At 48.7% G+C, this 22,500-nt stretch overlaps 2 protein-coding genes across 2 annotated transcripts in view; both read left to right on the plus strand.

The window, feature by feature from the left end:
* Window positions 1–2,128, plus strand: part of penka (proenkephalin a) — a 2,775-nt gene extending 647 nt beyond the window's left edge. The window contains 4 exon segments of the mRNA XM_067252874.1: window positions 1,529–1,902; window positions 1,972–1,999; window positions 2,001–2,069; window positions 2,072–2,128. Coding sequence (XP_067108975.1) covers window positions 1,529–1,902; window positions 1,972–1,999; window positions 2,001–2,069; window positions 2,072–2,128 — 528 coding nt within the window.
* Window positions 2,129–6,206: 4,078 nt separating this feature from the next.
* sdr16c5a (short chain dehydrogenase/reductase family 16C, member 5a) lies at window positions 6,207–17,665 on the plus strand. The gene is made up of 7 exons (XM_067252827.1): window positions 6,207–6,313; window positions 6,783–7,114; window positions 8,602–8,733; window positions 9,367–9,466; window positions 9,804–9,948; window positions 11,359–11,484; window positions 17,437–17,665. Exons 2-7 carry the CDS (start codon window positions 6,794–6,796, stop codon window positions 17,531–17,533), a joined length of 921 nt encoding a protein of 306 aa, XP_067108928.1. The 5' UTR covers window positions 6,207–6,313; window positions 6,783–6,793; the 3' UTR covers window positions 17,534–17,665.
* The last annotated feature ends 4,835 nt before the right edge of the window (window positions 17,666–22,500 follow it).

The raw sequence follows: 22,500 nt of genomic DNA on the forward strand, positions 1-22,500 counted from the left end.
TGAATGAGTGAGTGACTAGGGTCCTGGGTGTGATCGTGAGAAGAATGAGTCGTTATTACAAATACTTAACTAAGTAGCATCCAGATCCACGCGGAGAACACAGATGTGAGACAGAGAATTAAACCTGATTGAGGGGATCCCCTGCCTCCAGGGGGCGATAGGAGAACGGCTGCGGGCCGGCGGGTCCTCGGTTTCAATTTTCCTCCCCATTAATTCTCCTCGAGTGCTTATTGGAATCTCTGCCATCAACGTTGATGGAGCGATTTTCACTTGTCTAGAAAACAAATAAAATATACGAGCTCTTTAGATTTTGACTTAGTTTATGGGATTTTTCACACTTTAATGGTAAAAATCTGTAGGGATTGACTTTATAGACCGCAAGGGCAGACAAACAAGAAAATAAGACACTTAAAGAAGCCAAGAGTTAATTATCCCGTCTTTACTGCCAGCTCTGAATAACAGCTTGTTTAACAAGTTCTGCTCGAGCTTCGCGTAACGGCAGCGGAAGCCTAACTTGGCACCGCTTTATCCGCTGCCCCGTTTGACCGGAACCCCCGTTAGACGAACAGAAGAACAGCATGAGCATATTCTTCTTTTGAAAAGGAGTGGATAGAAAGAAGGGGGGGGGGGTAATCGTGGAATTATGGAAGAGAGAGAGAGAAATAGAGAGAGGGACGAGGGAGCAAGATAGAGACAGAAAACATTCAGGACACAATAGAATGACAAAGGGAAATAAAGAAAAGGTTTGAAACGTAGAGAGAGAGCGGTAGAGAGAGAGAGAGGTAGAGAGAGCTAGATAGAGAGAGGTAAAGAGGGAGAGGTAGAGAGAGAGAGAGACAGAGAGAGACAGAGAGAGGTAGAGAGAGAGACAGAGAGAGACAGAGAGAGAGAGGTAGAGAGAGAGAGAGAGGTAGAGAGAGACACACCTTACTCTCTGTTTACTGTCACTCAGACTAGACAGATGAAGGGATGGATGGATGGTGGTCGGCCAGATGGATGGATGGTTGGATGATTAGATGGATGAGCAGACGATGTGAGCAGACGAGAGGGCAGAATCACGACGTCTCTGATCGTTCCTGTTCCTGCTGGCGCTGGCTGGAGCGTGGGGGGGGGGGGGGGGGGGGGGGGGGGGGGGGGTTTACAACGCCAGAGGTCTTAATGCTAACCCAGGCGTGCATGATAGGGTCACGCCCCGCCGTTGGGCCGTGAAATAAAAGCCATGGCCAGAGGGCATGGTCTGATGGGTTTCGAACCATTAACCCTAAACATTAAGCTCTAGTTTTCGCTGCAGTCCCGTCCTGTCCGATTCCGTTCTGAACAAAGACATTTAGATATTTTATATTTCGATTCGATCACAGTTTGATGACTCTAGATGTTGGCGGCGTCTGGGGAAGAGTGAGTTCCTGATTCTCCTTAGTGTGGTTACGCGACAACAGATCATTAGGATTATGACAATATTGTGGTTTTATTAACTCCAACAAGTGACGCTTCCCATTGACCCTTGACCTCTACTTCCTGTCTTATCCAGACATGCTCAGTAGAGTGCGAGGGCAGCCTGGACACCCTGAAGCTCCGCCTCTGCCAAGACGTCCTATTGGAGGAAGACGTGCTCGCCCTCGACAACGGCAAACAGGAAGCGGCGGGGGCGGAGCACCAGCTGGTGAAGAAATACGGCGGCTTCATGAAGCGTTACGGCGGCTTCATGACCAGGCGGTCTCCCGCGGCAACAGGTGGTGACTCGAACGCGGCGACAGAGGAGGGAGGGGCGCGCGGAGACGGGAAGAGCCAGGAACAGGAAGAGGACATCCGCCTGGAGATCCTGAAGATCCTGAACGCAGAGGCGGAGGGGGCAGGGGCTGAGGGCGGGGGGAGGAGTCTAAGCGCTACGGGGGGGTTCATGAGGCGAGGGGGGTGGAGACTTGGGTCTGGGGGAGGGGCTTCTAGAGGAAGGGGCGGGGCGGGGGGCTGAAGAAGCGCTATGGGGGGGTTTATGAGGAGGGGTTGGGCGACCTGAGTGGCTGGAGGATTCCAAGGGCTCCGGGGGGGTTCTGAAGAGAGCCTGGGAGGAGGGGGGGGGAGGGGGTTCCTGGGAGAGATCCAGAAGAGGTACGGGGGATTCATGGACTAGGGGAGACACGCCCTCTTTCCTCCTCTTCCCCCCCACCTCCCACTTCATCCCCTTGTCATCAGCCCTCACTTTCCCCCTCCTTCTCTAACCCCCGCCCCTCCCCTCTTACCCTCCTTCTCTCCCCCTCCCCTCTAAACCTCTTCCTCCCTTTCTTCCTCCCCCCTCCTCCTCCCTCCTCCTCCTGTCTCCTACCTCCCCTCCTCCCTCTCTTCCTCCCCCTCCTCCTCTCTCCTCCTCCCCTCCTCCCTCCTCTTCCCTCCCACCCTCTCAGTCTGGACTCAGTATAAACAGCATCTCTACTATTCGTTTCCTCGCTGTTGTAGAACTTGTTCTGTCACCTGGTTTGGACTGTATACAAAAATCTCATTCCGTTACACACCACAGATTATCATCATCATCATCATTATTATTCTAAATATGCTGTATATCGATAAGGAATATCCATCGTGTTTAACTGAGCAGAATGTCCTGGTTTTAATGTTGTTGTTATTTATTAAACACTGTTGACTGAAGAACAGGTGGAGCACGTTTTGTGGTTCACCTAATCAGAGCAAGGGTATTTGTTTACGTGTCTGTACGTTTGTTTACATGTTTACGTTGTGCGTATTTGTTTACGTCTGCTGCCACACCCGGGCGTGTGTGTATAAGGACCAGTGTGTTCCTGTAGGTGTGTGTGTGTGTGCCCAGCCCGGTCTCTTCAGTCTGTGTAACAGTAACACAGCAGGTGTCTAGACTCCACCCCTCTACACCCCAGGTGTCCTCAGGACAGGTGTCCTCAGGACAACTCAGGGTGATGTGTGGAGTTTGGACAGCTGCTCTCCACACATGTTAACAGGAGGACTGGGGTATCACCTGCACCAACAGTTGGACTTTGCCCTGTGCACTGCAGGCAATTTGAAGGTGTACAGTTGCGAGACTGGGTTGGTGTGTGTGTCTTGGGTGCCTGTGTGTGTGTCTCTCAGAGGGGTGTGTGTGTGTGTGTGTGTCATCAAGGTGGGTACTGATGATCTGTTTGAACCAACACGTGGATATGATCATGTAACAGGAGAAATCTACACAGCTGGAGCACAGCAATCAGAGAGAGAGAGATGTTGCCACTAGGTTGGGGAATGACTCTCTTTATACCCCTTCTCTCTCTTTCTATCTCTATCTCCCTCTTTCTTTCAACCTTTCTATCACTTTTTCACTCTCACCACTCTTATTCTCTCTCTCTCCATCTCTCTCCATCTCTCTCCATCTCTCTCCATCTCTTTCTCCATCTGTCTCCATCTCTTTCTCCATCTCTCTCCTCTCCCTCCATCTCTCTCTCTCCATCTCTCCCTCCACCTCTCTCTCTCTCTCCATCTTCCTCCATCTCTCCATCTCTCCCTCCATCTCTCTCCATCTCTCTCTCCGTCTCTCTTTCTCTCCATCTTCCTCCATCTCTCCCTCCATCTCTCTCCATCTCTCTTTTCTCTCCATCTTCCTCCATCTCTCCCTCCATCTCCCTCCATCTCTCTTTCTCTCCATCTCCCTCCATCTCTCTCTCTCTCCGTCTCTCCCTCATGTGGACGACCCCTCCTGTTTGAGTGTCCTGGTCCTCTGAGCCTGCTGGAACACAGAGCTGCTCATCATCCTTGTTTGCTAGTGTGGCAATTACAGCGCTAATGGCCGTGTGTTTTTGGCTAAAATGGGCCTTCATAATGACTGTGTTGTGGTGCCTCTCGTCTCAGATGAGGCCTTGACATGGTACGCCGCCGCCTCTGAATGGACTCATTTCATCTCTGCCAAAAAACACAGCAGTCATTTTCAACATCAATTAGCTGTACGAAAACCCAATAAACTCCACAAATCTGCAGATACAAACCGAGTCTGGCTATGTCTGAGAGGGGGGGAGGGAGGAACCCATCACACCCGTCGCTACACGCCCGCGGCCTCATCTCCAGAACCCACAACACCCCCACAACACCCCCCGCAACACCCCCGCAAACACCCCCGCAACACCCCCAAAACACCCCACAACACCCCCACAACACCCCCACAACACCCCCACAACACCCCCACAACACCTCCACAACACCCCCAAAACACCCCCACAACACCCCCCACAACACCCCCACAACACCCCCACAACACCCCCACAACACCCCACAAAACACCCCCACAACACCCCCACAACACCCCCAACAACACCCCCCACAACACCTCCACAACACCCCCAAAACACCCCCCACAACACCCCCACAACACCCCCACAACACCCCCACAACACCCCCACAACACCCCCACAACACCTCCACAACACCCCCCAAAACACCCCCACAACACCCCCACAACACCCCCACAACACCCCCCACAACACCCCCACAACACCCCCACAACACCTCCACAACACCCCCAAAACACCCCCACAACACCCCTACAACACCCCCACAACACCCCCCAAAACACCAACCCCCCCACAACACCCCCACAACACCCCCACAACACCCCCACAACACCCCCACAACACCCCCAAAACACCAACACCCCCACAACACCCCCACAACACCCCCACAACACCCCTACAACACCCCCAAAACACCCCCACAACACCCCCACAACACCCCCAAAACACCAACACCCCCACAACACCCCCACAACACCCCCAAAACACCAACACCCCCACAGCACCTCAGCCAGGCCTCCCCTACTCGGGGACCACTGCGTTTAAACGCTGCCATTTCAGACGCAGGCACAGAGAACATTCCAGTACTCCAGGGCGATTATCTTCAAGTGTTTACAACGACGTGTCTTCGTCTGTGATTCCTCTGACGGCTGAGTGTGTTTGCAGATGAACGATGTTCCTGCTCCTCCTCACAGCTCAAGTTGAAAGGTGGTGACATCTTAACAACTCCACCTCAATCGATATACTGACTACTATACCCATAAATACAGAGTACTACCCAGCTCTGTGGAGCTATGAAGGGCAGAGGCTGTGTTTCATAGAGAAATTCAAGGATAAGAATAACAGAAGACAATAAAACCAGGAAGTGTTGTATAAGGCAAAGTCCCTTTTTTTTGGGACAAATGTACAAACACATTGTGCCTTGATTGTTTGTATCACTATTGTACAATAATAATTTACAAAAAAAATAAGGCAAAGTCCCAATCACAGGCAGGACGGTTATCATGTGTCAGTCAGGCTCGGCCTATGACAGCCTTCTCCAGCCACAGGGCCTCGACCTTAGTTGCAAGGCTAACACGCACGCGAATACACACACACACGCTGAGGACATCAACGACTATAGTGAATTAATACAGAAAAGTATAAAGGATATGGGAACCTGACACTGAATGACATGATGTAGGATTGTACTTCACTACTAGTTGTGATATAGACAAACTGTAAATTATTCAATTTCTCCCGTAGACCTCCTCAACAAATCAAATCAAAACCTCTGTATATAATCTCATTTTTTGCTCACCTTTGCTGACAGGCCTACAGTATTATTGAACACGGCTTTACAAATTGCTCGGTAGGCTATATTGTGGAATCGTGTATGACACTAGCCCGAATGATAAACGATCACGTCCACACATCAGCCGACTTCGTTAGTTAACTGTTTAAACCGTCTGAGTTGGTATGTTCTCAATGAAATTGCACTTTTTAGTCTGTTCGCTTCGACGACTCAGTTCTCTTGTCTTAGCATCCAACAGATGTTCGATTTCACGCAGTCAGCCTCATGAATCAACCAACCCACACACGGGAGAAACATCTAAGATCGTGACACAAAAGATAAATTGTGATCATTAATAAATGCAAATTCACTTTATCTCTTCTCAGCCTGTTGCCATTCTGAAGGATAATTGATTACACTCTCCGATATGACAGTCAGAGACCAAATTAATAGCACTAAAAGTTTTAAATGAAAGGAAAACGTTTTTTTTGTGTTCAAGTCAGGTTGAGATAGCGAGGAGAAACCACAATGAATATTTGTTCTTAAATATTATTTTAAGATTACATTATTACCAAACATCCACACTCGTCCCACAATCCCTTGCGAAAGCCGAGTGCATTGAATTCATGACAGCGTTCTCGTGCCCTAACCAGGCGCCCACTCACTAACACAGGGAGGTGCGCGTATCCCCACAGCCCTTCAAACTTTGTTTTACTACGGTTCCAGTAACTGACGAAACGGATAAGCAAACACGTCGTAAGTCCAGGTAAAATAAACCCTTCAAATAGCATATTATGCTAACTGTTTAAACTGTTATTCGGAACGGGTTTCTAAATAGGATTTAACGGCTTTTTATCTTCTCCGCCCTGTTGGCGGAGATTTGCTAGAGCAAAGGTTACATAGCCCAGCTAAAAACTGAAAGCGTTTCGTTACATACACTAACTATTCTGGCGTATCAATTATATCAATTTCACGTTTACAAATATATATTGTCGTGCTCACATCTGCACTTGTCGTTTGTTGACAATGATAACAAACAGCATGGCGCAAGGTTCCGTTTAGAGGGAAAAGAAGATTTCCGTTATAGGAGTGGTCGGGTTTATAATAAACTGGAGCGATAAATTCTGTCAGATTATTTTCTATGCTGTGAAACCACATACACTTCCGTGTAAATATGGAGCGTTATTTGTACAAAAACACTTAACCTAACATAGTTTGATCGTTCTGTTTTGCAGATACCGTCAAAATGAACTTCTTAGTGGAAACACTTCAGGTGATTTTTCTGTCGTTCTACTACTACATCGAGGTGATAGTTCGCCTCTTCATCTCTCCGAAGCGGAAGAATGTCACCGGAGAGATTGTGCTTATCACTGGGGCAGGCAGCGGCATCGGCCGGCTGATGGCCCTTGAGTTTTCCGCCCTGGGCGTCTCTCTCGTGCTCTGGGACATCAATCAGGACGGGATGAAGGAGACAGCGCGGTTGGCTAAGGAGGCAGGCGCGGTCCGGGTATCCTACTACCTCTGTGACTGCAGCGACAAGGCCGAAGTGTACCGAGTAGCGGATCAGGTAGGGAAACACGGCTAGGCCTGAAGTTTTGGAAGGCGTTTTAAACACTGCTCTCTCTTACACAACAGGCCTACAAGTTAGCTAATGAACACCTATTTGTTTTGTAACTGTGACCAGTGATTTTACGTGCAGGAAACGACGTATTAACACACCACTTGACATAATTGAGAAGATTTCCTCAGCAATGTAGAGAAAACCTCCAGTTTGGTCCATCATGTGTCCTTTACTCTAACCCTCCCCTCTCTAACCCTCCCCTCTCTAACCCTCCCCACTCTAACCCTCCCCTCTCTAACCCTCCCCTCTCTAACCCTCCCCTCTCTATCCCTCCCCTCTCTAACCCTCCCCTCTCTAACCCTCCCCTCTCTAACCCTCCCCTCTCTAACCCTAACCCCCTCTAACCCTCCCCTCTCTAACCCTCCCCTCTCCAACCCTCCCCTCTCTAACCCTAACCCTCTCTAACACTCCCCTCTCTAACACTCCCCTCTCTAACACTCCCCTCTCTAACCCTCCCCTCTCTAACCCTCCCCTCTCTAACCCTCCCCTCTCTAACCCTAACCCTCTCTAACCCTAACCCTCTCTAACACTCCCCTCTCTAACCCTCCCCTCTCTAACCCTCCCCTCTCTAACCCTCCCCTCTCTAACCCTCCCCTCTCTAACCCTCCCCTCTCTAACCCTCCCCTCTATGCCTAGCTAGCAGACATGCCCCAGTGTGAACAGGGGACTGGGGTAAATATAATGAGCATGATACACTCCCCCTGAGGCACAGGGAGGAGAGTGAACAAGAGAGAAGAATAGGGAGGGAGAGTGCTGTTTCATAAACATCCTTTGTTTCTGGAGGGCGTGTGTGTGTGTGTGTGTGTGTGTGTGTGTGTGTGTGTGTGGCAGCTTATGAAAGGTGACTCCACGCCACCATGAAACTGACACTCTACTAAACTGTCAAACCAGTTTGAAGCTGTAATCAATGAGAGAGGTTGCGATTTAGTACACCTGAACATGACCCCTGACCTCTAACCCTAGAGCGTTAGAGCATTTGGCTGCAGAACAAGAGTTTGCAGGTTTAAATTCCCCCGGTATGTCTTCTGTGGATAAAAGAGTACAGTATCAATATTACTCACGTCATAACACATTAAACATGTTTTTCTGTTGTTAATCTAGATAGTGTTCACAGTCACACTGTCTACTTGATAGTAACCAAGTAAGTGCTTAGCAACCCAATGACATCATGACCTTTACAGGCCATGGTAACCAGGATGTAGGACGAGGTGTCATGGGCGCATGTTGATGATGTCATGGGCGCATGTTGACGATGCTAATGGAAGCTCCGTAGCCCGTGTGTACAGTATGTCATGCAGCCCTCACTGCTGTGTGTTTACACAACTGTCCATGCCTCTGACACCCCTATACACATCTGTTATTATCTGAAATCCTAGTCAGCTTTTACACTCACCATAGCAACTTACTTACTCTGTGTGTGTGTGTGTGCCCAGGTGAAGAAGGAGGTTGGAGATGTGAGCATCCTCATCAACAATGCGGGCATCGTCACGGGGAAGAAGTTCATGGACGCCCCGGACTCCCTGATCGAGAAAACTGTCCAAGTCAACACCATGGCTCACTTCTGGGTGGGTTAACTAGCTCACTTCTGGGTGGGTTAACTAGCTCACTTCTGGGTGGGTTAACTAGCTCACTTCTGGGTGGGTTAACTAGCTCACGTCTGGGTGGGTTAACTAGCTCACTTCTGGGTGGGTTAACTAGCTCACTTCTGGGTGGGTTAACTAGCTCACTTCTGGGTGGGTTAACTAGCTCACGTCTGGGTGGGTTAACTAGCTCACTTCTGGGTGGGTTAACTAGCTCACTTCTGGGTGGGTTAACTAGCTCACTTCTGGGTGGGTTAACTAGCTCACTTCTGGGTGGGTTAACTGGCTCACTTCTGGGTGGGTTAACTAGCTCACTTCTGGGTGGGTTAACTAGCTCACTTCTGGGTGGGTTAACTAGCTCACTTCTGGGTGGGTTAACTGGCTCACTTCTGGGTGGGTTAACTAGCTCACGTCTGGGTGGGTTAACTAGCTCACTTCTGGGTGGGTTAACTAGCTCACGTCTGGGTGGGTTAACTAGCTCACTTCTGGGTGGGTTAACTAGCTCACTTCTGGGTGGGTTAACTAGCTCATGTCTGGGTGGGTTAACTAGCTCATGTCTGGGTGAGTTAACTAGTTAGGTAGTTAACTAGTCTCCCCCCTCTGTCTCTCCATCTCCAGACCTACAAGGCGTTTCTGCCTGCTATGGTAGCGAACAACCATGGTCACCTGGTCAGTGTGGCCAGTTCTGCTGGACTGATAGGAGTCAACGGACTGGCAGGTAAACAGGCTGGCCATGAACCCCTAAACTATTTCTCTCTCTCTCTCTCTCTCTCTCTCTCTCTCTCTCTCTCTCTCTCTCTCTCTCGGTCTCTGTCTTGGTCTCTCTGTCTCCATCTCTCCATCTCCTTATTTCACCTCTCCCTCTTATCAGTCTGACCCGGGTGTTTCAGGATGTGTAAATGTTGACTTAGCTTCCAGCAGCGGCCACAAGGCCCTGTACTGCTCAGCTGCCCTCCTGATCACCCGGAACACAGAGATAAACAAGGCTACTCCGATATCAGTCAATATCCTGGATTCTGATTGTGTTTCCTGTCTCCTGTCCGTGTTCCCCACAGACTACTGTGCCAGCAAGTTTGCGGCGGTCGGATTTGCTGAGTCAGTGGCGTTGGAGTTGCTGGCCACTGGCAAGGACGGCGTGAAGACCACCATAGTCTGTCCGTACTTCATCAACACTGGCATGTTCGATGGATGCCAAACCAAGTAAGATTCCATGCCCTTTTCTCTCGCTCTCTCACACTCTCTCACTGTCTCTGTCATGATGTATACCTTCTGTATAGGGTGGATGGGTGGGTATAGCTCAGTGGTTAAAGAATTTGCCTGCAGATCAGGAGGTTACAGGTTCAAATCCCCACACCTTATTGTTGCTCTCTTAGATCTTATAAGGTCATTTCCTGGCCTCTGGAACGGTCCATCTTCTACGTACAGAGTATTTCTCAGGCCCTGAATAATGTGTCTGATCAATGAGAAGGTGCTTTCATCTTCATGAGACTTGGAGAGGCAGACATCTCTCTGTGGTGTCTCCTACCTCTCATTGCTCTATAAGTGTTTTCATTATATTCTATTGTATAGACTCAATAGATTTTTCTATTATCTATCAATCTCTCACGGTTTCTGCAGATTGTGTGTGTATTTGTCTGTGTGTTCCCCTTTGTGAATGCCTGTGTGTGTCCCTGTGTGTGTGTGTGTGTGTGACACGGAGGTGGAGAGGGGAAACTGATTAGATGGTGCTTTGGCTTATGGGCCGTGAAATAGACCAGTTAGGGTTAGTATCAACAGACTGGAGTGGATGGATCTGTCTCATGGATGTAAGAGTGAGAGTGTGTGTCTAGAGTGACTATGAGAGTGTGTGTGTGTGTGTGTGTGTGTAGTTGTGTATGTGAATGTGAGTGAGAGTGACACACCTTGTCCAGACCAGAGGGCAGGAGGAGAGGTGTTGAGATGTCCTTTCTCTCTGGTCAGACATAACAGATAAACCCTGGGGGTGAGAGGAGAGGGAGGGAGGGAGGCAGAGAGGGAGGGAGGGAGAGGGAGGGAGACGGGTTGACGGTGAAGGGATGGGTGGACGAATCGAGGGAAGGAGGGAAGGATGGAGGAGGGAAGGATGGAGGGAGAAGGGGGCGAAGGATGGCTGCATCCAGAAATGTAGTGGGTTTAAGGATGAACATGGTGGTTTGTGAATATGAATTTTGTGACATAGAAGGTGTGTGTCAGTAGTATAGATAAGTTCTGTTCTCTCCCCTCCCTCCTCTCCCTCCCTCCCTCCCTCCCTCCCCAGATTATAGGAGATAATAGGAGAGACATCACTGGGTGATGAAATAGACATCAGACATTATAATAAATATTAGACATTATAATAGACTTGAGATATTAGACATTATAATGGATATTGATTGTTTGTGTGGGTGAAGTTTTTCTTGAATTCCTTTGAGGATCCATAAAGGGAATTGAATTGAATGGAAGACTGATGAAATGTTCCGTCTTATGAGTTCTGACCTCCCCCTCTCCCTCCTCTGACCTCCCCCTCTCCCTCCTTTCTCCTTGTCCCCTGTTCCCCTGCTCCCACGCTCCTCCCTCCCTCTCCCCCCTCCCTCCTCCTCGCTCCTCCCCCAGGTGGCCCAGGCTGCTGCCCATCCTGGAGCCTGGCTACGTGGCCCAGCAGGTGGTGCGTGCCGTGCTGACAGACCAGACCTACCTGCTCATGCCCCACAGCCTCTACTGGATCATGGGCCTCAAGAAGTGAGTCACAGTGTGTGTGTGTGTGTGCGTGTGTGTGTGTGTGTGTGTGGAGGCCAGGCTCTCCTGGGTCTAGAGAGAGGCTGGGCTCTCCTGGTTCCTGGGTCTGGAGAGAGGCTGGGCTCTCCTGGTTCCTGGGTCTGGAGAGAGGCTGGGCTCTCCTGGTTCCTGGGTCTAGAGAGAGGGCGCCAGCTGGAGTGGTCGTGGAGGGATCGTAGGGCACTCAGGCACTATGTGATGCTCTAAGACCAGGAAGTAGGGTCAGCTGACCAGTCACATGGTCTGCCTTAGCACCCAGTGGCGTTTGATCTTTACGCCCCTCCTCCCCCCTCTTCCTCTCCCTCACTGTCCACACCCACTGTTCCAAAACAGGAGAAACCACTTCCTCATTTATAATTCTATTTGAATGTTATTCAGTATTTCTACCCCCCCACTACCTGCAGTTTCTGAACATGTGGGTTCCAAGTTGGAACCCACATTCCAAGTTGTTACTGACCTGTGTTGGAACAAACCAGGCTGGAGCCTTGTTGCCACAGAAGCTGTCAAGTTGGCGTCGCTGTCTGTTGTGCCAGTCAAAGATCTACAGGGCCAGGTTGCCAGGCAACAGAGCTGTGGTATTCATCTGTGGTCGCAGGAATTTGTAACCGGGTTGCGTTGCTAGGGTTAATCACGCTCATACACACGCACATATGCATGCTCAAACACCCGCACGCACACACACACACACACACACACAGCAGTGTGTAGACAGCTAGGGCTGCGTGTTGGTCTGGTACCAGAATGAGGATCAGAGAATCTGTCATTAACAAAAGCAGTACAGTAGACCTGTCTGTCTCTACTGCTGTATGGTAGACCTGTCTGTCTCTACTGCTGTAGGGTAGACCTGTCTGTCTCTACTGCTGTAGGGTAGACCTGTCTGTCTCGACTGCTGTAGGGTAGACCTGTCTGTCTCGACTGCTGTAGGGTAGACCTGTCTGTCTCTACTGCTGTAGGGTAGACCTGTCTGTCTCGACTGCTGTAGGGTAGACCTGTCTGTCTCTACTGCTGTAGGGTAGACCTGTCTGTCTCGACTGCTGTAGGGTAGGGCAGTAGATGTTAGGCCCTGTGTCCAGGACTGTAGGGTGGGGCAGTACTGGAGTCTGTCTCCAGTAATGTAGTGGTATTGATCAGACCCATGGTGGTGAGATTAGTCATTATTGATGAGGAGCACTTTAGACTGGGAGCCTGTGATGTCACCATGCCATTACTGCAAGACTGTTAATGCCTTCATGTGTGTGAGGGTGAGGGTGGTCGTGTGTGTGTGTGTGTCTGAGGGTGGTCGTGTGTGTGTGTGTGTGTCTGAGGGTGGTCATGTGTGTGTGTGTGTGTGTGTGTGTGTGTGTGTGTGTGTGTCTGAGGGTGGTCGTGTGTGTGTGTGTGTGCGTGTCTGAGGGTGGTCGTGTGTGTGTGTGTGCGTGTCTGAGGGTGGTCGTGTGTGTGTGTGTCTGAGGGTGGTCGTGTGTGTGTGTGTGTGTCTGAGGGTGGTCGTGTGTGTGTGTGTGGCTTTCTTTTCGACTCTCCTCACCCTGGTGTCTGGGGTCCATATATCTATAATACAACCCCCCCACACACACTTTCCTCCCCTCCCTCCCTCCTCTCCCCCCTTCAGTTCATTAAACCCCCGAAACCCCCAACCCCTCTCTCTCCTCCCTCCTTTCTTCCACTAATCTGACCTCGCCGTCTCCCAACCTCCCCCATGCTCCCTCCCTCCCCCTCCATACCTCCCTCCTTCCATCCCTCCCCCATGCTCCCTAACTCCTCCCTCCCCCTCCCTCCCTCCCCCATGCTCCCTCCCTCCCCCTCCATCCCTCCCTCTTCCCTCCCTCCATCCCTCCCCCATGCTCCCTAACTCCTCCCCCTCCCTCCCTCCCCCATGCTCCCTAACTCCTCCCTCCCCCTCCCTCCCTCCCCCATGCTCCCTCCCTCCCCCTCCATCCCTCCCTCTTCCCTCCCTCCATCCCTCCCCCATGCTCCCTAACTCCTCCCCCTCCCTCCCTCCCCCATGCTCCCTAACTTCTCCCTCCCTCCCCCATGCTCCCTAACTTCTCCCTCCCTCCCCCATGCTCCCTAACTCCTCCCTCCCCCATGCTCCCTAACTCCTCCCTCCCCCATGCTCCCTAACTCCTCCCTTTCCCTCCCCCTCCATCCCTCTCCCTCCCTATCCCATGCTCCCTAACTCCCCCCTCCCTCCCTCCCCCATGCTCCCTAACTCCCCCCTCCCTCCCTCCCTCCCTCCCTCCCCCATGCTCCCTCCCAGCTGTCTGAAGTGGAAGCTGGCTGCTGTGGTGTGCAGCTACCTGGGGGTGTTCGACTGCCTGGAAGATTCCACCCCCCCCCCCTCGTCTCAAGCTGCACTGAACCCCTCCGGCGGCGTCAGGCTCAGTAGACCACAGCTGGAGTGATGTTGCCTGACACACACACACACACACACTTGCACACACGCATACATACACGCACACACACACACACATACATACGCACACACGTATATACACACATACGCACACACATAGCCACACATACATACATTCACTCCCACACACACGAGTAAACACACACACTCCAGGGGTTATGTGGTGCGTTGGTTAAGCTGTCAGGTGTTTTGTATCATTTATCATCTCATGGAGCTTTAGAGAAGCATGTTAGCTTACCAGCCTGTTAGCTTAGCATTCAGTTTTGTAAAGATTCTCTTAATTTAGTGCACAGTTGTACAGATTCACTTAGCAGTTAGAAACTGTACATTTAGATTAGTTTAAGCTAGCATTTAGATTCACTTTCAGTTACAAACAGATTCACTATTTTTGCTAAGCATGTTGTTCCACATAGATTCACTCACAATTGCACAAATTAACAAGCCAACAACCATACAGTAGTCACTAACCTAACCCTAACGTGTATCTAGCAACATGCACACAAGTGGGACTCCTGCTTAAAGCCTGGCATTGTCATGTTAGCCTAGCATGTAGCCACACGGTGTCCATAGAAACGGTATTTCCATCTCCTCTCTGTCGTTTGAATATTATGCAAAGTTGCAAACGGACAAGCTGCCAGTCACTGTCCGTGACTTCACCACCGGCCTTCAGTCTGATCGAAGTGGTGGTCTTGTTTTTTTGTTTCTCTGGAGCTGTGATATGTCGAATGATGTGTAGTTCGGTGTTTGTCGATATGTTGTGTGGTTTAGAACTGCACTTCCTGGGCTGTGGTTGGGTGAGAGATAAGATGTCACTTTTTTCTCCCCCAATCTTCAACATCGACTGTAGACGGCCTCTCTGTGAGATGGACGTACTTGATCAAAAGAAGAAATATAAAAATAAAGAGGTTCTATGTTATTGTTTCGCAATAATATTGAATGATGTCACGTGTGATCTATAATGTGTTCGTGTTTCACTCTCAGTTTGTGTGCCCTCATGCAATCTGACATACTGAGAGAGGGAAGGAGAACTGTGGGCACAAGTGCTGACGTGTGTGTGTGTGTAGATGCTGACAGTCAACTTTATGGTTGTGTATATGAGCTGCTGACAGTCAAGTGTGTGTGTGTGTGTGTGCGTACATCCTAAGTGAATCAGGAAGTGAATACCAGGATGAGTTCCCAGGAGGAAGGCTGGGTTGGTGGGGCTTGTCAAGTGACTTCTGGACATCAGGAAATAAAGGATATTGCTACATGAAGATGATGTGGTTCTCTGAGTGCTGGTGGGGTAATACTGGACATGAGGTCTGGTCTACTGTAGACAGAAGACTGCATTACAGGGGTGGTCTGGTCTACTGTAGACAGAAGACTGCATTACAGGGTTGGGTGGCAACTTCATTTCTGTCATTTATTGGGACAGTGTTTGAGAAGCAGAGAGGTGAAACTGATCTGGATCTGTCTAGTCAAACACAAACTCGGTTAAATATTACAGAAAAGATTGATACGCCTCCAGCTCGCCTCTCCTCAGGTAAATACTGTTAGGAACACTTCGGGTGTGTTTGATATGAGTTTCGCAATACATCGACTACAGTGGAAAGGTCTGCAGAGTGCGACAGGTGAAACTAACCAAATGCACCGACACAAGTGTCTGTGTCTGGTTCCCGATGCCCTGAGGAGACACACACACACACACACCTGTAGTCGCTCCCGTCAGCTGTGATCAGCTGGACATGGGGTCTGCCGAGGTAGCTGCTGTCTGGATCAATGGTTTGAACCTGAACTAACCTGACTGAGTCACTATCACATCTCCCCATCCCCCCTGGCTCCTTCTTTGTCTGAGGGCATGACCTCCTCTTATCATCCTCATCCTCCTCCCTTATCATCATCTTCTCTCCTCATCCTCCTCTCTTCTCATCCTCCTATTCCTCTCATCCTCCACTTCTCTTATCATTGTCCCCCTTCTTCCTGTTTCAACCTCTCTCTCTTTCTCTAACTCCCTCACGTCCTCTCTCTTTTTCAAACCCCTCCCCCTCCTCTCTCTACCCCTCCCCCCCTCCCCTGGCCTGTAACCCCTCCTCTCTCTACCCCTCCCCCCCTCCCCTGGCCTGTAACCCCTCCTCTCTCTACCCCTCCCCCCCCCTCCCCTGGCCTGTAACCCCTCCCCCTCCTCTCTCTACCCCTCCCCCCCTCCCCTGGCCTGTAACTCCTCCCCCTCCTCTCTCTACCCCTCCCCCCCCTCCCCTGGCCTGTAACCCCTCCCCCTCCTCTCTCCCCCCCTCCCCTGGCCTGTAACCCCTCCTCTCTCTACCCCTCCCCCCTCCCCTGGCCTGTAACCCCTCCACAGGTCCTTACTTATGCGTGGGGTCTGATGAGGTGTCCTGACGGGGCTGCAGCATAAAGCAGCACCTGTATGCGTGGGCTGCTGCTTCTCCTTCAGACAGACACGTGCCGGACATGACCCGCTCAGCTGAGCTGGCTCAGTCACCTGCTGGAACCCCCTGTCTGTGTGTGTGTCTGTGTGTATGTGTGTGTCTGTGTGTGTGTGTGTCTGTGTGTGTCTGTGTGTGTGTGTGTCTGTGTGTGTGTCTGTGTGTGTCTGTGTGTGTCTGTGTGTGTCTGTGTGTGTGTGTGTCTGTGTGTGTGTGTCTGTGTGTGTGTGTCTGTGTGTGTGTGTCTGTGTCTGTGTGTGTGTCTGTGTGTGTGTGTCTGTGTGTGTCTGTGTGTGTCTGTGTGTGTGTGTGTGTGTGTGTCTGTGTGTGTGTGTCTGTGTGTGTCTGTGTGTGTGTGTGCCTCTCTCGTTTATGGTAATCTCCCTGAGTGAAACGTAGAAGAGGAGCGAAGGAGATAGAACGAGAGGAGCTGGAGGAAAAGAGATCAAAATAGGAGATGAAGAGAAGGGAAGGAGAGAGAAAGAGGAGGGGGGGGGAGGGAGGGAGGGAGGGAGGGAAGGAGAGAGAAAGAGGAGGGGGGGGGAGGGAGGGAGGGAAGGAGAGAGAAAGAGGAGGGGGGGGGGGGAGGGAGGGAGAGGGAGGGAGGGAGGGAGGGAGGGAGGGAGGGAGGGAGGGAGGGAGGGAAGGAGAAAGAGGAGGGGGGGAGGAGGGAAGGAGAGGTCGTAGAAAGGAGAGGGAGGGGGAAAGAGAGTAACCCCCCCTCTCTTCCACTCCTCCCCCACCCCACCTCCCCTCTCTCCCCACCTCCCTCTCTACCCACCTCCCTCTCTCTCCCCACCCCCCTCTCTCTCCCCACCCCCCTCTCTCTCCCCACCCCCCTCCCCCCCTCACTATTGTTCTCCTCTTGATGGTGTCTTTGTCTTCCTCCTTTGTGGCAGCAGAAGAGCTCCTTTGCCCAGCTGCAACAAGATGACCTCGTTACCCCTCCTCCTCCCCCTACCTCCCCCTACCTCCCCCATTTCCTCAACAACTGATGTTGTTGTAGATGATTATGATGGTGGTTGTTGATGTTTTGTTTTTGAGGATGATGATGATGTTGTTGTTGTTGTGCCTCGTCAGTATCCTGCCTGTCAAGCTGGGAGTGGTGCTGGGTCTGTACCTGGGAGCCTTCAGCGTGATGGACAGCTTCAGAGGACGCTCCAAGAAGGAGGACTGAGAGATGGAGAGATGCAGAGATGGAGGGATGAAGAGATGGAGGGATGGAGAGATGGAGGTATGGAGGGTGGAAGAGATGGAGGGATGAAGAGACGGAGGGATGGAGAGATGGAGGGATGAAGAGATGGAGAGATGGAGGGATGGAGAGATGGAGAGATGGAGGGATGAAGAGATGGAGAGATGGAGGTATGGAGGGTGGAAGAGATGGAGGGATGAAGAGATGGAGAGATGGAGGGATGAAGAGATGGAGAGATGGAGGGATGGAGAGATGGAGGGATGGAGAGATGGAGAGGGATGGAGAGATTAAGGGATGGAGGGATAGTTGGATGGAGAGATGGAGGGATGGAGAGATGGAGGGATAATGAGATAGAGGGATGGAGGAGAAATTGAGATCCCTGACATGCCTGTCCCGCCCCCGACACCTCTCCCTGCCCTCATTGGACGAGAGGATTGAAAAGAAAGACCCATGTGGTGACATCATAGGTGCTCTACCAATCAGGATCCTACCAGTGTTTAGAGGTTAAGGGATAACCTCGGACCAGGTAAATAATAGTTCTGCTTTATGAAGTAATCTACGAGTACAATTGTTTATATACTTAGCATGTTTTCATAATTTTTATTGATTAAAAAAGTTTAAAGGGGTCATTGACTGATTTTATAGGGTGTTTCACACTGTTCCTTAAGGTCTCCGAATAGGGTATGTAACATTGGTTGGGCTGAAAATGGCCCGGGTGCTGTTCTATGCGCCCTAATGCACCCCTGTGAAATAGCACTAGAATTAAATGAGGTTTTCTTCCTTTTATGGTATGCTCATGAATATTTAGATGAGCTGCGCGCTGATTGGTTGGTTTACAACGAGCAAAGCTGCGGAGCAAAGACGCAACATAGCCAAACATGCATCGTGAATTGTAGATTTACATGACAATACAGGTTATTTATTCGAATGAAACACAGTCACGAAAATGAAATAACGTTAGCCCCATTGCCAATAAACTAAATAATCACACATTCTACCTGTGCTAGATACAGGATACGTTAGCATTGCTAATAACTGTTAGCGTCAAAATCATACTTACAGCTTGCGGTTTTGATGAGCATACGGTTGGATGTGTACATACATTTTGGGCCGTGACAAAGGAACAGACCAGAGCCTAAAAAGGTGGAGCTTTTTGGAAACCGCCCGTTTTACAGCGGCAGTTTCAAATTGTGATATTTGCATAGGAAAGAGGTGTCAATGGACTTTGATGTTCACTGTATGTCCATTTTACCCGCCGAACTGTCGTTATGCAACTATGACAAGGTAAATTGCAGTCAATGACCCCTTTAATGAGTTTTTTCAACTCAGCAAATTAAGACTGTTAATGTGACTGGAGCATCTGTTCGATAATGAATGATTTATAGGATTTTAATGACTTGTTTGATTTTAATGATTAATATGATTCTTGAAGTTTATATTTTTACTGAATCAAAGCACACCTGTTTCCCTGAGAGGAATGTTTTTCTGCAGCAGGTCTTCGGGGCCAGTCATATGGTGTCATAATGTAATTACATCATAATGTGCAATATAATCATGTAATTACATCATTATGTACAGTGTCATAATGTAATTACATCATCATGTAACAATGGCATAATGTAACAATGGCATAATGCAATGACATCATAATTAGGGGTGGGGGAAAAAATCAATTCACATATGAATCGCGATTCAGTCTTCTAGCAATTCACATCAATTCACAAATTAAAAAAAATCTATAATTTAAAAAAAATTCTATTTAAAAAATGTTTTGATTAAAAATCTAATTTTTAATCGAATCGTGACCCCAAGAATCGATTCGGGAGTTACCAAAAGATTCCCCACCCCTAATCATAATGTAACAATGTCATAATGTAATGATGTCATAATGTAACAGTAATGTAATGATGTCAAAATGTAATGATGTCATAATGTAATGATTCAGTTGGTCCAGAGAGCAGAGGTCATGTGCCCCAACCCTCTTATCCAATGAGAGGCCTGGTAAAGAGTTTGGACATGGCCACATATTTAGAGTTAATGTGTAAAAAATAAGAAAAATAATGATAATTGACAGCCTTTATGTTTCTGGTCCAGCTTTAAATGCGAGACCAGGACGACCCTCCACCTCTCTGTCAGCTGTCTGCTTGTTGCTAAACTCTCATAAAGCCCCCTCCTCTAGCTGCAGAGCCGGAGTTGGCAGCGAGGTGAGCAGCATCTCTGTAGTTCAGCTGTGTGGCCAAGGACGTCGCCTCCAGACATGTAAACACTGTGTTTTGAGCATTTGAAGTTATGTTTGCAAAGGATTTAAATGCGCCACATTTCAGAAGTCCAGGCACATTGTTAGGGAAACACACACTTACACACACACACACACACACTCAGAAAGCCCCCATGTGCGGTTTAATGAGTACTATGCCTTGGATTAGTCAGTGGCTGTTAGCTATGGCAACTATGTAACTATGGTAACTATGTAGCTATGGTAACTAATTGACTGGTCCCACAGTGGCCCCTCAACACCACATAGCAGAACTGGGAGAACCCTGCTTAGAACCATAGAACAGAGTTAGAGAACACAGACACACACACAGACACACACACAGACACACACACAGACACACACACAGATACACACACAGACACACACACAGACACACACACAGACACACACACAGACACACACACAGACACACACACAGACACACACACAGATACACACACAGACACACACACACGTCCTGTGATAGACATGACAGCATGGACACACAGACTTGTGATTGACACACAATAGAGTGCAGCTGGGGATCTTAACCATATTGTTAGACAGAGGGGGGTGGGGGTATATACGTGTATAAACGCATATATACTTGCATTTACAGGTTGAATTGCCAAGTAAAAGATATATGAATGTTGTGCACCTTTATACTCATGTAATCTCAAGGCGGTGCCAGAAAATCTTCATTTTTATTTGCTGCTAGCAATGTTTTAATGTGGTAGATTCTCATATTTCATTGTTGTCTGTTTATATTAATGGTGGCGTATTGTACCGTTTCAATGTATTAATCTTGAAAACTAAGCACATGTCTTTGTTCTAAGATCCTAAATGGTAATTGTACCTTATATTTCATGAAGCAAAATGTTTAGTACATGAAGCATATTGTAATAAATACTTGTAACCATAATTTGGATTTAAATAAATAAATAAATAATAAACGAGTGATTAAATGTTGCTTTTAAAATCGTAAGTGTTTACTTTCTTCCATTAGTTATTTAAAGTGCTCTTTTGATTTAAATAGTTGCCAACGTTTTCAGGATTCGATCATCATAAATTAGGCGCGTGTGAGTGTATACTGGTGTACGTGTCTATGCGATGATGGGTGCGTGGGTGATGGTCAGTGTGTTGCTGCGTGTGTAAAAGTTGGTAGGTATTTGTGTGTGTGTGTGTGTATGTGTGTGTGGGGGCACTAAACAAACTAGGCTAATTTTGCGAGAAGTCTCTAAAGTAAAGTATAGTAATTATCTATAATGGATTGTGTGCAGAACATTGATTAGGTTGTCAGACACAGTTCAAGCTCGTTTTTATCAGCGTCAGTATCGTCTCATAGACTTCAGCGTATCAAGTACGAGAGAGAACCAGAGAGAAGCTGCGCCGTGGCGCGACTACGGTGCAACAGCGCCATCTAGTGGAAGAAGACGGCATCACTACTAGGCTCTGCTGTACAAAGTTTTCTAAATGTCTTGAATAGTAGCTAGCCATGTTCCCTCCAATATCAACACCTGTATTTTTGTCGGTTTTGGCTGCTTGTCTTTAACATTATGGACATTTCATATTATTGGTTGGAGGTGATAGTAAAAAAAAAGACAAACGGCATCGGCCATGGGTTCTGACCCATCCAGATCGGTAATACCAGATCGGTAATAATTTGGGCTAGTAATCCGAAGGTTGCCAGTTCGATTCCCGGTCATGCCAACTGACGTTGTGTCTTTGGGCAAGGCACTTCACCCTACTTGCCTCGGGGGAATGTCCCTGTACTTACTGTAAGTCGCTCTGGATAAGAGCGTCTGCTAAATGACTAAATGTAAAATGTAAATGTAATACAATCATACAATCACAGCTTGGGATCTAAGGAGAGAGGTCCGGTCTGAGGCAAGCAGTTCCGGCTTAAATTTTTGGGATATACATTTTTACTGTTCGAATTTGAGCAACCTCAAATTCCAAACCTTGAATCTTTGTATCAGAATTTTTTTTTACTTTGAAATAAATTCCTATATAAATTTTAAAGAGGTGAATTCAAAACCAACAAATTCGGTGGTGTTTAAATGTCAAAATTAAGTATTCAATGCCTTTTAAAATTCAAACCATTTTGTCACTGATTTGCTTCCATAAGCAGACTGCCATCATCTCTCTTGTCGCTGTCCATAACTGTGATACTTCTTAAACAGCACTAGGGGGCGCTGTTGTCCTACAGGAGACCAGAGGTATGACTGGAAGCGTTAAGGAGCCAGGTAACGATGCTGTAACTGTCTCGTGGCGACGGTTTCAACGGGAGCGTCGGAGTAACGGCCAAGAAGGAAGATGATTTTCCTTAATGTTTTACTGATTAAAGGAATACGATGACATATGGATACCTGAAGGATGGATGGAGGGATGGAGTTGATATTGAGTTAATGAGTGAGATCTGTGAGATCTGTTAAAGTCTGGAAAGTGGATGGATAGATAAGTGGATGGACGGATGGGAAACAGCATTCACTTTCTCATTGAAGCCAAACCGCTGTTGTGTCTGTCTACCTGTGGTGATGATGATTCTGCAGAAACGTTTTTACATCAAGACAACGCACGTCATTTTCAAAAAGTTAAACTGTTTGCCACAGACGATCATCAAACGGAGAATGTACGTTATTGCCAAAAACACATACATCTAGAACTCGTATTTTTAACGTCTCGCTGGGCGAAT

The sequence above is a fragment of the Osmerus mordax genome, chromosome 16 (assembly GCF_038355195.1).
Source record: "Osmerus mordax isolate fOsmMor3 chromosome 16, fOsmMor3.pri, whole genome shotgun sequence".
NCBI lineage: Eukaryota > Metazoa > Chordata > Actinopteri > Osmeriformes > Osmeridae > Osmerus > Osmerus mordax.